The 16588-nt window shown below is 44.8% G+C and overlaps 1 protein-coding gene across 1 annotated transcript in view; it reads right to left on the minus strand.

Moving 5' to 3' along the window:
* Positions 1-16588, minus strand: part of pkp3a (plakophilin 3a) — a 51164-nt gene that overhangs the window by 7616 nt on the left and 26960 nt on the right. Inside the window, exons 9-16 of the mRNA XM_039017031.1 lie at positions 16356-16479; positions 9314-9518; positions 7390-7564; positions 5231-5348; positions 4859-5023; positions 4482-4664; positions 3778-3931; positions 3237-3432 (exon numbers count right to left, since the gene is read on the minus strand). Of these exons, the coding sequence (XP_038872959.1) occupies positions 3237-3432; positions 3778-3931; positions 4482-4664; positions 4859-5023; positions 5231-5348; positions 7390-7564; positions 9314-9518; positions 16356-16479 (1320 nt within the window). The remainder of the gene's footprint in view (positions 1-3236; positions 3433-3777; positions 3932-4481; positions 4665-4858; positions 5024-5230; positions 5349-7389; positions 7565-9313; positions 9519-16355; positions 16480-16588) is intronic.

Consider the following 16588-nt stretch of genomic DNA (forward strand, 5'->3'; position numbering starts at 1 on the left):
GTTACAAGAGAGACAACATGAAGAACAGGTTAAAAACTAGCAGGACTACAAGAGAGACAACATAAAGACCAGGTTAAAAACTAGCAGGGCTACAAGAGAGACAACATAAAGACCAGGTTAAAAACTAGCAGGGCTACAAGAGAGACAACATAAAGACCAGGTAAAAACTAGCAGGGCTTCAAGAGAGACAACATAAAGACCAGGTTAAAAACTAGCAGGGTTACAAGAGAGACAACATGAAGACCAGGTTAAAAATTAGCAGGGTTACAAGAGAGACAACATAAAGACCAGGTTAAAAACTAGCAGGGTTACAAGAGAGACAACATGAAGACCAGGTTAAAAACTAGCAGGGTTACAAGAGAGACAACATAAAGACCAGGTTAAAAACTAGCAGGGTTACAAGAGAGACAACATAAAGACCAGGTTAAAAACTAGCAGGGTTACAAGAGAGACAACATGAAGACCAGGTTAAAAACTAGCAGTTTGACTTTTTGTTGAAGACTTTCAGTTGGACTGTTCTTCAAGACACAAGACAAAACTTAGTTCCCAGTAACTAATACTTAACTGTAATATTTACACAATCCATACACCAGGGACAGTAAATATTATATAACTGCTACCAATCAATACACTGGGGGACAGTAAATATGAGATAGCTGCTACCAATCAATACATTGGGGGACAGTAAATATGATATAGCTGCTACCAATCAATACATTGGGGGACAGTAAATATGATATAGCTGCTACCAATCAATACATTGGGGGACAGTAAATATGAGATAGCTGCTACCAATCAATACACTGGGGGACAGTAAATATGATATAGCTGCTACCAATCAATACACTGGGGGACAGTAAATATGATATAGCTGCTACCAATCAATACACTGGGGGACAGTAAATATGATATAACTGCTACCAATCAATACACTGGGGGACAGTAAATATGATATAGCTGCTACCAATCAATACACTGGGGGACAGTAAATATGATATAGCTGCTACCAATCAATACACTGGGGGACAGTAAATATGATATAGCTGCTACCAATCAATACACTGGGGGACAGTAAATATGATATAGCTGCTACCAATCAATACACTGGGGGACAGTAAATATGATATAACTGCTACCAATCAATACACTGGGGGACAGTAAATATGATATAGCTGCTACCAATCAATACACTGGGGGACAGTAAATATGATATAGCTGCTACCAATCAATACACTGGGGGACAGTCAATATGATATAACTGCTACCAATCAATACACTGGGGGACAGTAAATATGATATAGGTGCTACCAATCAATACACTGGGGGACAGTAAATATGATATAGCTGCTACCAATCAATACACTGGGGGACAGTAAATATGATATAGGTGCTACCAATCAATACACTGGGGGACAGTAAATATGATATAGCTGCTACCAATCAATACACTGGGGGACAGTAAATATGATATAGCTGCTACCAATCAATACACTGGGGGACAGTAAATATGATATAGCTGCTACCAATCAATACACTGGGGGACAGTAAATATGATATAGATGCTACCAATCAATACACTGGGGGACAGTAAATATGATATAACTGCTACCAATCAATACACTGGGGGACAGTAAATATGATATAGCTGCTACCAATCAATACACTGGGGGACAGTAAATATGATATAGCTGCTACCAATCAATACACTGGGGGACAGTAAATATGATATAGCTGCTACCAATCAATACACTGGGGGACAGTAAATATGATATAGCTGCTACCAATCAATACACTGGGGGACAGTAAATATGATATAGCTGCTACCAATCAATACACTGGGGGACAGTCAATATAACCTGGGCTGATCAAGTAGACATGTTCCTATAGCATCCTTATCATGGCAGTGAAATTAGGTATGTCTGAATTGTTTCTACTCATATATTTTTATTTAACCTTTTATTTAACCTTAATTTAACTAGGGGAAAAAGTATTATTTTTGGAGGGGGACCTGGCAAGATGTCAGCAAGACAAAACATAAAAAAACACAATGGTCAACAACATTATCCTATATCAGAGATTTACTCAGCAAGTGATTCCCTCTCCTCCAGTTTTAAAGTATTTTGGGGCAGGGACAGACAGACAGGGCTGGGTAAATGCTAGGGAAATGTGTTACCACATTGTCTGAAAGGTGGTGTACAGTATGCAAATTGTATTAAGTATCCACTCCTCTTGGAAACACTGTCACTATGGGGACCAGTAGTGAAGAAGTGGCCATCTGAATGGCTGTCACTCATAATAACTGACCAGGAAAAACTCTAGGCACTAGTATAGCCGAGAGCCTGTATGCATACTAACAAGTCTAAGTCCTCGCTGTTGCAGAACGAGACAGGGCTGTCCACTCTCGCCTTCACCATTACCATTCACACTCGAACCCTGGACATTTCCTGGTCAAATCACATGGTCAGTAAAATCTTTTGTCACAACATTCCTACTTATTTTCCATATACCTGCTGTCATGGGAGTTCTTAATGGCCACCCGTTTCTATTAAACATCAGGTTAAATACCAGCAGAAACACTGCTACCAATATTCCTCCCATTCCATACCTGCTGTCGTGGGAGTTTTTTTTTAACCCCTTTTTCTCCCCAATTTCGTCGTATCCAATTGCTAGTTACAGTTTTGTCCTATCGCTGCAACTCCCGTACGGACTCGGGAGAGGCGAAGGTCGAGTGACGTGCGTCCTCCGAACCACAACCACAACCAAGCCGTACTGCTTCTTGACACAATGCCCGCTTAACCCAGAAGCCAGCTGCACCAATGTGTCGGAGGAAACACCGTATACCTGGTGACCGTGTCAACGTGCATTGCGCCCGGCCCGCCACAGGAGTTGCTAGTGCGCGATGGGACAAAAACATCCCTGCCGGCCAAACCCTCCCCTAACCCGGACGACGCAGGGCCAATTGTGCGTCTCCCGGTCGCGGCCGGCTACGTCAGAGCCTGAATGTGATGTCACTGAGTACTGCCCCTATATATAGGACCTTCCTCCCCCACCTGGGATATGGACGCCTGATGACCTAAGGGTCGAAACGTTGTTATAAATAAATATCACCTGGGAGCAGCAGTGTGCTGCGTTTTCCTTTCTGTTTTCCAGGAGTTCTTAATGGCCACCCGTTTCTATTAAACACCAGGTTAAATACCAGCAGAAACACAGCTACCAATATTCCTCCCATTCCATACCTGCTGTCGTGGGAGTTCTTAATGGCCACTAGTTTCTGCAGCCCGTCAAAGAAGGCGATGTCCCGGGCTGCGATGGAGCTGGAGGTCACCAGGTTGTTCAACGTTCCACAGATGTTGACCACCACGTTGCTGGACGGCTCCTTCTGCTGACCGTCAGCAGGCAGTTCGGACACCAGGTTGTTCACTACCTTTGTGGCTGGAGAGAGGAACGTTTTATTGGTCGACCTGTAGTTGTGTTGTTGGTTCTTGCTCTGGCATGAAATAAATGGGTTTCCCCCCCCATCTGGTTTCGCTTATATGTCATTCAAGGACAAATTGTAACTTTGTGTTCCACATGTGCGATGCAAATGTTCATGCAAATCTCACATCGCCATGAAATCAATCCCTAATATCCATGAAAGTCTGATTTCTGCTGAGGTCTGCTGTTCTCATGATGTCATGTTTTAAAAAGAAACCGTATGCCGCAACCAATTTCCCCATACTTTTGTATTGAAGTGGGTCAAAGGTCAAAGCGTACACACGTATTGTCTATAGTACTGACCCATGGCATTCTTGTCCTTGGCATGGCGTGACAGGTTTCTGAGGAAGCCGGTGAGGGATCTCAGCTCCAGGTCATTATTGGTCCTCAGTTTGTCCAACATCACAGGAAGCATCCTCTCCTGCTCCAGAGCCACATGACTCAGCACCTCCGCCCACTGAGGAAGGAGAGGGAGAGATTCATTGAAAGGTACGTCCAAGTCAAGAACACTTTAAATGCTGTATTTGGCCTTGAACCATAAACAACCCCTACCCCCATAGGATTGCTCAAATCCTCAGATCCCCACAAGTGTCTGGGATAGGGCTTGTTTCTGGACAGAGTTATACACCTGATCAATGTGAGTGATCTAACTTGGAGCTGCTCCCTCTCTTGAGACAGAGAGAGAGAGGTCATTCTACACTTTCAGAAAAAAGGGTTCCAAAAGGGTTCTTTGGCTGTCCCCATAGGAGAACGCCCTTTGGTTCCAGGTAGAACCCTATTGGTTCCCATGTAGAATATTCTGTGGAAAGGGTTCTATATGGAACCCAAATGTGTTTTACCTGGAACCAAAAGGGGTTCTTCAAAGGGTTCTCCTAAGGGGACAGCTTATTTTCTAAGAGCGTAGGACAGTGTTCCCAACCTACTAAAGTTACTGTACGTTGTACCCCAATCACATCTTGCTCTGTCTGCTGAATTGCCTATTGGCATGGACAATTCTCAACACTCACCCTCTTGTCGCCTGCGGTGATGTTCTGCAGAGCCCCGGCTGCAGCCTCGCGGGTGGTGGAGTTGACCTCACAGCCCTGCAGCACGCTGTTATACAGCCCCACCACCTGGGGGTGCCACAGCCACTCCAGACCCTTGGGTACGCGGGCCACCTCCGTGAATGTGGCCATGTCCTGGTTCTTCCTCTGAACGAAGGGAAAGGGGGTCAATGTGATAAAGGAGTTCCATTTTCACACAGACAGGGTCAATCTGAATACCACTAAGACAATTAAGGTTCAACTGCTGAACTGACAGAAGAACAAAAACAAAGAAGAACAACGACGACGACGGAAGAAGCAGGACAAGAAGACTATAAGACGATTGACAGTGAGATACATACATCTTTGACTTTCTTGCTCTGAGGGGTAAAGCAACCAATGGCTTCGCTCCTGCTGGTTTCCTGGCCTCTGGTTGGTCCTTCCAGACGTAGCAGGGCTGAGGGCGGGATCTCACTGTACAGTTGGTAGGAGAGGTTCCTCAGGACACATAAAACGTTCTCCACACCCTGGAAACACACAGAAAAATGATTAGGTCCATAGTCAAATATGATTATCTGATGTGTGGTGAGGGGTCTGATTCATCACCCAGGTAGGAAATTGTTGGTTGAGGTGAGTTTCCCCTTTCATTGCAAAGTGCTTTGAGCATCTGGAAAGGCACTCTATATATCCAATCAATAATGGAAAGTATTATTCTACAATGTGCTTGGCCTCACCTTGTCCTCCACCTTGCCATCCTGTACCGAGGCCTGGACGTATCCTACCAGGGCATCCACCAGACCGTTGGTCTCCCGCATCTGCCTCCTGGTCTTCTCATTCACTGAGCTCAGGTTCCTGGGGACAGTTAGAGACGGGATAGTCAAACATAAATCAGAGCTGACATGGAACTCTATAGTGCAGGTGAGAACAGTGTCCTTACCCGAAAAATAATGTGTAGAAGAAGAACAACAAGAATAACAGAAAGTGTACTATAGTGTACTATAGTGTACTATAGTGTACTATACTGCAGTGAACTATATAGTGTACTATACTGTACTATAGTGTACTGTACTATACTGTACTATATTGTACTATACTGTACTATAGTGTACTATACTGCAGTGAACTATATAGTGCACTATAGTGTACTATACTGTACTATAGTGTACTATACTGCAGTGAACTATATAGGGTACTATACTGTACTATAGTGTACTGTACTATACTGTACTATACTGTACTATAGTGTACTATACTGTACAATAGTGTACCATTGTGTACTACGGTGTACTACACTGCACTATAGTGTACTACACTGTACTATACTATAGTGTATTACACTGTACTATAGTTTATTTTACTGTACTATAGTGTATTACACTGTACTATAGTGTACTAGAGTGTACTATAGTGTACTACACTGTACTATACTATAGTGTACTACACTGTACTATACTATAGTGTATTACACCGTACTATACTATACTGTATTACACTGTACTATAGTTTATAATACTGTACTATAGTGCACTATAGTGTACTATAGTGCACTATACTGTAGTGTACAATAATGTACTATACTGCGCCATCCTATAGTGTACTATAGTGTATTATACTGTACTATACTGTACTATCCTATACTATACTATAGTGTACTGTACTATGGTGTACTATAGTGTATTGTACTGTACTATACTGCACTATCCTATACTATACTATAGTGTACTGTACTATGGTGTACTATAGTGTAGTGCACGACAGTGTATTATAATGTACTATACTGTACTATCCTATAGTGTACTATAGTGTATTATACTGTACTACCCTATAGTGTATTATACTGTACTACCCTATAGTGTATTATACTGTACTACCCTATAGTGTATTATACTGTACTATCCTATAGTGTACTATAGTGTATTATACTGTACTATCCTATAGTGTACTATAGTGTATTATACTGTACTATCCTATAGTGTACTATAGTGCATTATACTGTACTATCCTATAGTGTACTATAGTGTATTATACTGTACTACCCTATAGTGTATTATACTGTACTACCCCATAGTGTACTATAGTGTACTATAGTGTACTACCCTATAGTGTATTATACTGTACTACCCCATAGTGTACTATAGTGTACTATCCTATAGTGTACTATAGTGTACTACCCCATAGTGTACTATAGTGTACTATAGTGTACTACCCTATAGTGTATTATACTGTACTACCCCATAGTGTACTATAGTGTACTACCCCATAGTGTACTATAGTGTACTACCCCATAGTGTACTATAGTGTACTATAGTGTACTACCCTATAGTGTACTATAGTGTATTATACTGTACTATCCTATAGTGTACTATAGTGTATTATACTGTACTATCCTATAGTGTACTATAGTGTATTATACTGTACTATCCTATAGTGTACTATAGTGTAATATACTGTACTATCCTATAGTGTACTATAGTGTATTATACTGTACTACCCCATAGTGTACTATAGTGTATTATACTGTACTATCCTATAGTGTTCTATAGTGTACTATACTGTACTACCCCATAGTGTACTATAGTGTACTATACTGTACTACCCCATAGTGTACTATAGTGTATTATACTGTACTACCCTATAGTGTATTATACTGTACTATCCTATAGTGTACTATAGTGTATTATACTGTACTACCCCATAGTGTACTATACTGTACTACCCCATAGTGTACTATACTGTACTACCCCATAGTGTACTATACTGTACTACCCTATAGTGTATTATACTGTACTACCCCATAGTGTATTATACTGTACTACCCTATAGTGTATTATACTGTACTATCCTATAGTGTACTATAGTGTACTACCCCATAGTGTACTATAGTGTACTGTACCTGAGACATCCGGTGGTGTTGTAGAAGATGTCAACCTCAGAGGGGCTCTGCTGGATGACCTCAGAGTCTCCACTTCCTGAGAGCGGGATCAGAATGGTCTCTGTGAGCGCAGCGAGCGTCTCCTTGGCGAGTTTCTCCTTCAGGTTGTCTTTGGATGACAGGTTCCACAGAATACCTGACAGAAAACCCAGAGAGACACGCTCAGTAAAGCGGCCACAGGGTGGTTCACAAACACATCATAGAAAGCATGATTCTCAGCGGGTAAATTGCATCTTCATAACATACTTTTCTGGTTGTAAACTGGTCATCTACGTTTACTGGTCAACTGGTATCTTAATTTTTAAAAATCAGGTAAATATGTATTTTGGTGACAACATCAACTAGCAAAAACATGTCTATTGTGTTACCACTATGATCAGTCTCATAGGAACTAACCAAGCAGTCATTACAGCCTGTCTTTCTCTCTCTCTCTCCTCTACAGCAGTTCTCCTTGGCTGTGTACCAACAACCTGAACGTGTAGAGGTCCAGACAGTGATTGTGTTCTAACAGCTTGAGTGAAAGGACTGTGAGTCATACAGGGTGTGGCAGAGAGAGAACACTACAGGTGGAGACAACTCCCTCCTTCCTATACACTCTGTACTACACACACACACACACACACACACACACACACACACACACACACACACACACACACACACACACACACACACACACACACACACACACACACACACACACACACACACACACACACACACACACACACTTTTCCTGGATGTGTATTATTCAGATCCCATAAAGGGTAACGGGTTCTCAGCTCTCCACTCCCTCGTCCCTACGCCGCAACCCAAACATTCCTTATAGGGGCTGACGGGCTCACTTAACCCCAGAATCTGTAGTAGAAAGCTAGGTGTTGAGGAGTTTCCTTTGATTCCAATAGAGAGCTTCAGTTTAACCCTCAGCCTGCTACCGGTCTAGACAGGAGGATGGAAAGGTTAAGATAAGACTACAGAGAGGCAGGGACGTTAACTAGAGCAGAGAAAAAGCCCTCAGATCTCAGCAATTCAACATGGCCGCCAGTCCAGCCATCACAGAACGTTGACTCGGATGTGAATGCCAGTTCTACTCATTCTATTTCTATGGAGTCCACTCTATTGAGAGGCCATGGTGTGAGTGACAGACAGGGCTCTCATACCTGTTATTTCACCTAAAGTTTTTTTAACCAAGTACGTTAATGAGAGAGAACATATTCTCTTCTTTTACTTTTTGTTACCCCTTTTTCTCCTCAATTTCGTGGTATCCAATTGGTAGTTAGAGTCTTGTCTCATTGCTGCAACTCACGTACGGACTCGGGAGAGGCAAAGGTCGAGAGACGTGCGTCCTCCGAAAAAACAACCCAACCAAGCCACACTGCTTCTTGACACAATGCCCATTTAACCCGGACGCCAGCAGTACCAATGCGTCAGAGGAAACACCGTACACCTGGTGACCGTGTCAGCGTGCACTGTGCCCGGCCCGCCACAGGAGTCGCTAGAGCGCGATGGGACAAGAACATCCCTGCCGGCCAAACCCTCCCCTAACCTGGACGACGCTGGGCCAATTGTGCGCCGCCCCATGTGTCTCCCGGGCGCGGCCGGCTGCGACAGAGCCTGATGCAGTGCCTTAGACCACGGCACCACTCGGGAGGCCGAACACGTTCTCTTTTCCAACAACGGCCTGTCAGCGTATCTTACCTGGCTACCTTAGAGATGAATGTACTAACTGGAAGTTTCACTGGATACAATACTATATGACTTTGTTGTCCATATGTTCCAGGCAAACAATGGACATGTGTCTTCTGCTCCGTTCTCAACCCCCCACCCCCGAAGACAGCACACATCACACAGTCTGCTAAACGACAAACATTTAAAATGTCCTGACCTGTGATGTTCTTGCGTAGCTCATCATCATTCTCCTTCAGAGCATTTATGAGCTGTGGAATTCCTCCCTCCTCGATGAGGGACATCTTGTTGTCCATGTTCTCATAGATGGCGTTCCTCATAGCCCCTGTGGCGTAGCGAGCCACCTCCTGGTTCTCACTGTTGAATAGCCTCACCAGCTCTGGGATGGCCTTATATTGCCGCACCTAGTGATGGAAGAGAGAGAGAGAGAGAGAAAGAGAGAGGGACAACTCTGTAAGGTTCAGACTCAAACGTACGGTAGTCATTCACTCCCCTTCCCCTTGGCCCCAACCAATCAATGTTTTTACAGGTCTGGAGAGGTGAAGACCAAAGGGAAGGGGTATAGATGTCATTGGGACTGGCTGAAACTCCTCCTTAGTGAACCCTGTTACCCCTCCAAGAGGATACATAAATAACTATCTGTAATGCTGCTAGTTAACAGAACAGAAGTTCCTACAACAGGACTAGTCAACCCTGTTCCTGGGGTACTGCAGGATCGTGTTCCAACTAGGCACCACACCTGACCAAACTGAGCTAATGGATCAGTTCAGTGATTACCTAAATTCTACATACCTGGGCTTCCGGCGGCACTCCAGGACCAGGGTTGCCTACCCTTGTCCTACAAGATACCTGTCTGTGACAAACTACTACATATCTGCTTGGAACAACATTGTGTCTGTCACTTCAACAAGACCACATTCTTTTATAATTACTAAGATCACATGAACGCCTGCTGAACTGTGACATAAATCAAAGTTGAGACTTTTATAATAAGCAGCTACGCCAAGACTGCCAGTTGATACACCTGGAGCACGCCAATGTGTAGATACACCTGGAGCACGCCAATGTGTTGATACACCTGGAGCACGCCAATGTGTTGATACACCTGGAGCACGCCAATGTGTTGATACACCTGGAGCACGCCAATGTGTTGATACACCTGGAGCACGCCAATGTGTAGATACACCTGGAGCACGCCAATGTGTAGATACACCTGGAGCACGCCAATGTGTAGATACACCTGGAGCACGCCAATGTGTAGATACACCTGGAGCACGCCAATGTTTTGATACACCTGGAGCACGCCAATGTGTAGATACACCTGGAGCACACCAATGTGTTGATACACCTGGAGCACGCCAATGTGTTGATACACCTGGAGCACGCCAATGTGTAGATACACCTGGAGCACGCCAATGTGTTGATACACCTGGAGCACGCCAATGTGTAGATACACCTGGAGCACGCCAATGTGTTGATACAACTGGAGCACGCCAATGTGTTGATACACCTGGAGCACGCCAATGTGTTGATACACCTGGAGCACGCCAATGTGTTGATACACCTGGAGCACGCCAATGTGTTGATACACCTGGAGCACGCCAATGTGTTGATACACCTGGAGCACGCCAATGTGTTGATACACCTGGAACACGCCAATGTGTAGATACACCTGGAGCACGCCAATGTGTTGATACACCTGGAGCACGCCAATGTGTAGATACAACTGGAGCACGCCAATGTGTAGATACACCTGGAGCACGCCAATGTGTTGATACACCTGGAGCACGCCAATGTGTTGATACACCTGGAGCACGCCAATGTGTTGATACACCTGGAGCACGCCAATGTGTTGATACACCTGGAGCACGCCAATGTGTTGATACACCTGGAGCACGCCAATGTGTTGATACACCTGGAGCACGCCAATGTGTTGATATACCTGGAGCACGCCAATGTGTTGATACACCTGGAGCACGCCAATGTGGTGATACACCTGGAGCACGCCAATGTGTTGATACACCTGGAGCACGCCAATGTGTTGATACAGAATAGTTCTTATGCAATTAACAACTTCACCACTATTAAAAAATGTACAGTATGTCCCTTATATTCTGCTAAGGAATACTGTACCACACCGACTGGGATGCATGTCTGAGGGTTAGTCAGTTAGTAGTCTTTTCCACATCAGACAGTGGAAACATCACAAGAAGGAAACATCAGACAGTGGAAACATCCCAAGAAGGAAACATCAGACATGGGAAACATCCCATGAAGGAAACATCAGACATGGGAAACATCCCAAGAAGGAAACATCAGACAGTGGAAACATCCCAAGAAGGAAACATCAGACAGTGGAAACATCCCAAGAAGGAAACATCAGACAGTGGAAATATCCCAAGAAGGAAACATCAGACATGGGAAACATCCCAAGAAGGAAACATCAGACAGTGGAAATATCCCAAGAAGGAAACATCAGACAGTGGAAACTTCACAAGAAGGAAACATCAGACAGTGGAAACATCACAAGAAGGAAACATCAGACATGGGAAACATCACTGAATCACTTCTTCTTTTTATAAGAAACATTCATCTGTTGAAAATCCCAAATTGTTTGCATAGTCAATTTACACACAGCTCTGACACACACACACTTACTCCACCAGACATGCCACCAGGGGTCTTTTCACAATCCGCAAATCCAGAACAAATTCAAGAAAGCGTACGGTATTATATAGAGCCATTCCCATCTCATTTTGCTCAAATAAACAGCAAACCAGGTTTAACAAAACAGATTAATGGACAACCTGTGGACAACCTATTCCCTATGGATCCCAGATGGACAACCTATTCCCTATGGATCCCAGATGGACAACCTATTCCCTATGGATCCCAGATGGACAACCTATTCCCTATGGATCCCAGATGGAAAACCTATTCCCTATGGATCCCAGATGGACAACCTATTCCCTATGGATCCCAGATGGACAACCTATTCCCTATGGATCCCAGATGGACAACCTATTCCCTATGGATCCCAGATGGACAACCTATTCCCTATGGATCCCAGATGGACAACCTATTCCCTATGGATCCCAGATGGACAACCTATTCCCTATGGATCCCAGATGGACAACCTATTCCCTATGGATCCCAGATGGAAAACCTATTCCCTATGGATCCCAGATGGAAAACCTATTCCCTATGGATCCCAGATGGACAACCTATTCCCTATGGATCCCAGATGGACAACCTGTGGACAACCTATTCCCTATGGATCCCAGATGGACAACCTATTCCCTATGGATCCCAGAGGGACAACCTATTCCCTATGGATCCCAGATGGACAACCTATTCCCTATGGATCCCAGATGGAAAACCTATTCCCTATGGATCCCAGATGGACAACCTATTCCCTATGGATCCCAAGTGGACAACCTATTCCCTATGGATCCCAGATGGACAACCTATTCCCTATGGATCCCAGATGGACAACCTATTCCCTATGGATCCCAGATGGACAACCTGTGGACAACCTATTCCTTATGGATCCCAGATGGAAAACCTATTCCCTATGGATCCCAGATGGACAACCTATTCCCTATGGATCCCAGATGGACAACCTATTCCCTATGGATCCCAGATGGAAAACCTATTCCCTATGGATCCCAAGTGGACAACCTATTCCCTATGGATCCCAGATGGACAACCTATTCCCTATGGATCCCAAGTGGACAACCTATTCCCTATGGATCCCAAGTGGACAACCTATTCCCTATGGATCCCAGATGGAAAACCTATTCCCTATGGATCCCAAGTGGAAAACCTATTCCCTATGGATCCTAGATGGACAACCTGTGGACAACCTATTCCCTATGGATCCCAGATGGACAACCTGTGGACAACCTATTCCCTATGGATCCCAGATGGACAACCTGTGGACAACCTATTCCCTATGGATCCCAGATGGACAACCTATTCCCTATGGATCCCAGATGGACAACCTATTCCCTATGGATCCCAGATGGACAACCTATTCCCTATGGATCCCAGATGGACAACCTATTCCCTATGGATCCCAGATGGACAACCTATTCCCTATGGATCCCAGATGGACAACCTATTCCCTATGGATCCCAGAGGGACAACCTATTCCCTATGGATCCCAGATGGAAAACCTATTCCCTATGGATCCCAGATGGAAAACCTATTCCCTATGGATCCCAGATGGAAAACCTATTCCCTATGGATCCCAAGTGGACAACCTATTCCCTATGGATCCCAGATGGAAAACCTATTCCCTATGGATCCCAGATGGAAAACCTATTCCCTATGGATCCCAAGTGGACAACCTATTCCCTATGGATCCCAGATGGACAACCTATTCCCTATGGATCCCAAGTGGACAACCTATTCCCTATGGATCCCAAGTGGACAACCTATTCCCTATGGATCCCAAGTGGAAAACCTATTCCCTATGGATCCTAGATGGACAACCTGTGGACAACCTATTCCCTATGGATCCCAGATGGACAACCTGTGGACAACCTATTCCCTATGGATCCCAGATGGACAACCTGTGGACAACCTATTCCCTATGGATCCCAGATGGACAACCTATTCCCTATGGATCCCAGATGGAAAACCTATTCCCTATGGATCCCAAATGGAAAACCTATTCCCTATGGATCCCAGATGGACAACCTATTCCCTATGGATCCCAGATGGACAACCTATTCCCTATGGATCCCAGATGGACAACCTATTCCCTATGGATCCCAGATGGAAAACCTATTCCCTATGGATCCCAGATGGACAACCTATTCCCTATGGATCCCAGATGGACAACCTATTCCCTATGGATCCCAGATGGACAACCTGTGGACAACCTATTCCCTATGGATCCCAGATGGACAACCTATTCCCTATGGATCCCAGATGGAAAACCTATTCCCTATGGATCCCAGATGGACAACCTATTCCCTATGGATCCCAGATGGACAACCTATTCCCTATGGATCCCAGATGGACAACCTATTCCCTATGGATCCCAGATGGACAACCTATTCCCTATGGATCCCAAGTGGACAACCTATTCCCTATGGATCCCAGATGGACAACCTATTCCCTATGGATCCCAGATGGACAACCTATTCCCTATGGATCCCAGATGGACAACCTATTCCCTATGGATCCCAGATGGACAACCTATTCCCTATGGATCCCAAGTGGACAACCTATTCCCTATGGATCCCAAGTGGAAAACCTATTCCCTATGGATCCTAGATGGACAACCTGTGGACAACCTATTCCCTATGGATCCCAGATGGACAACCTGTGGACAACCTATTCCCTATGGATCCCAGATGGACAACCTGTGGACAACCTATTCCCTATGGATCCCAGATGGACAACCTATTCCCTATGGATCCCAGATGGAAAACCTATTCCCTATGGATCCCAAATGGAAAACCTATTCCCTATGGATCCCAGATGGACAACCTATTCCCTATGGATCCCAGATGGACAACCTATTCCCTATGGATCCCAGATGGAAAACCTATTCCCTATGGATCCCAGATGGACAACCTATTCCCTATGGATCCCAGATGGACAACCTATTCCCTATGGATCCCAGATGGACAACCTATTCCCTATGGATCCCAGATGGACAACCTATTCCCTATGGATCCCAAGTGGACAACCTATTCCCTATGGATCCCAGATGGACAACCTATTCCCTATGGATCCCAGATGGACAACCTATTCCCTATGGATCCCAGATGGACAACCTATTCCCTATGGATCCCAGATGGACAACCTATTCCCTATGGATCCCAAGTGGACAACCTATTCCCTATGGATCCCAGATGGACAACCTATTCCCTATGGATCCCAGATGGAAAACCTATTCCCTATGGATCCCAAGTGGACAACCTATTCCCTATGGATCCCAGATGGACAACCTATTCCCTATGGATCCCAAGTGGACAACCTATTCCCTATGGATCCCAAGTGGACAACCTATTCCCTATGGATCCCAGATGGAAAACCTATTCCCTATGGATCCCAAGTGGAAAACCTATTCCCTATGGATCCTAGATGGACAACCTGTGGACAACCTATTCCCTATGGATCCCAGATGGACAACCTGTGGACAACCTATTCCCTATGGATCCCAGATGGACAACCTGTGGACAACCTATTCCCTATGGATCCCAGATGGACAACCTATTCCCTATGGATCCCAGATGGAAAACCTATTCCCTATGGATCCCAAATGGACAACCTATTCCCTATGGATCCCAGATGGACAACCTATTCCCTATGGATCCCAGATGGACAACCTATTCCCTATGGATCCCAGATGGACAACCTATTCCCTATGGATCCCAGATGGAAAACCTATTCCCTATGGATCCCAGATGGACAACCTATTCCCTATGGATCCCAGATGGACAACCTATTCCCTATGGATCCCAGATGGACAACCTATTCCCTATGGATCCCAGATGGACAACCTATTCCCTATGGATCCCAGATGGACAACCTATTCCCTATGGATCCCAGATGGACAACCTATTCCCTATGGATCCCAAGTGGACAACCTATTCCCTATGGATCCCAAATGGAAAACCTATTCCCTATGGATCCCAGATGGACAACCTGTGGACAACCTATTCCTTATGGATCCCAGATGGAAAACCTATTCCCAATGGATCCCAAATGGACAACCTATTCCCTATGGATCCCAGATGGAAAACCTATTCCCTATGGATCCCAGATGGACAACCTGTGGACAACCTATTCCCTATGGATCCCAGATGGAAAACCTATTCCCTATGGATCCGAAATGGAAAACCTATTCCCTATGGATCCCAGATGGACAACCTGTGGACAACCTATTCCCTATGGATCCCAGATGGACAACCTATTCCCTATGGATCCCAGATGGACAACCTATTCCCTATGGATCCCAGATGGACAACCTATTCCCTATGGATCCCAGATGGACAACCTATTCCCTATGGATCCCAGATGGACAACCTATTCCCTATGGATCCCAGATGGACAACCTATTCCCTATGGATCCCAGATGGACAACCTATTCCCTATGGATCCCAGATGGACAACCTATTCCCTATGGATCCCAGATGGACAACCTATTCCGTATGGGTCCTGGTTAAAAGTAAAGGGAATAGGGTTTGAGAACCAGACAAAAAGGGGAACTCCTTTATTACCTCGTTCTTGGCATCGTTGTTGTTGTAGCATTCGTGTTGGATATAAGCTGCTCCCAGAACCTGCATGTCAGCATCGCCCTCTTTCAGGTACCTCACCGCCGTGTCCATGTCCAAGTTATTAATCCTGTCCAATCACAAAGAGAGCAATCAATCATTATGGCCCGGGGATTCAATCTGATCACGATGGTGGACAACGCAGCTTTTAAAGGCAATGTTACCGCGTTCATTTAAGG

The sequence above is a fragment of the Salvelinus namaycush genome, chromosome 21 (genome assembly GCF_016432855.1).
Source record: "Salvelinus namaycush isolate Seneca chromosome 21, SaNama_1.0, whole genome shotgun sequence".
In the NCBI taxonomy this organism is placed as follows: Eukaryota; Metazoa; Chordata; class Actinopteri; order Salmoniformes; family Salmonidae; genus Salvelinus; species Salvelinus namaycush.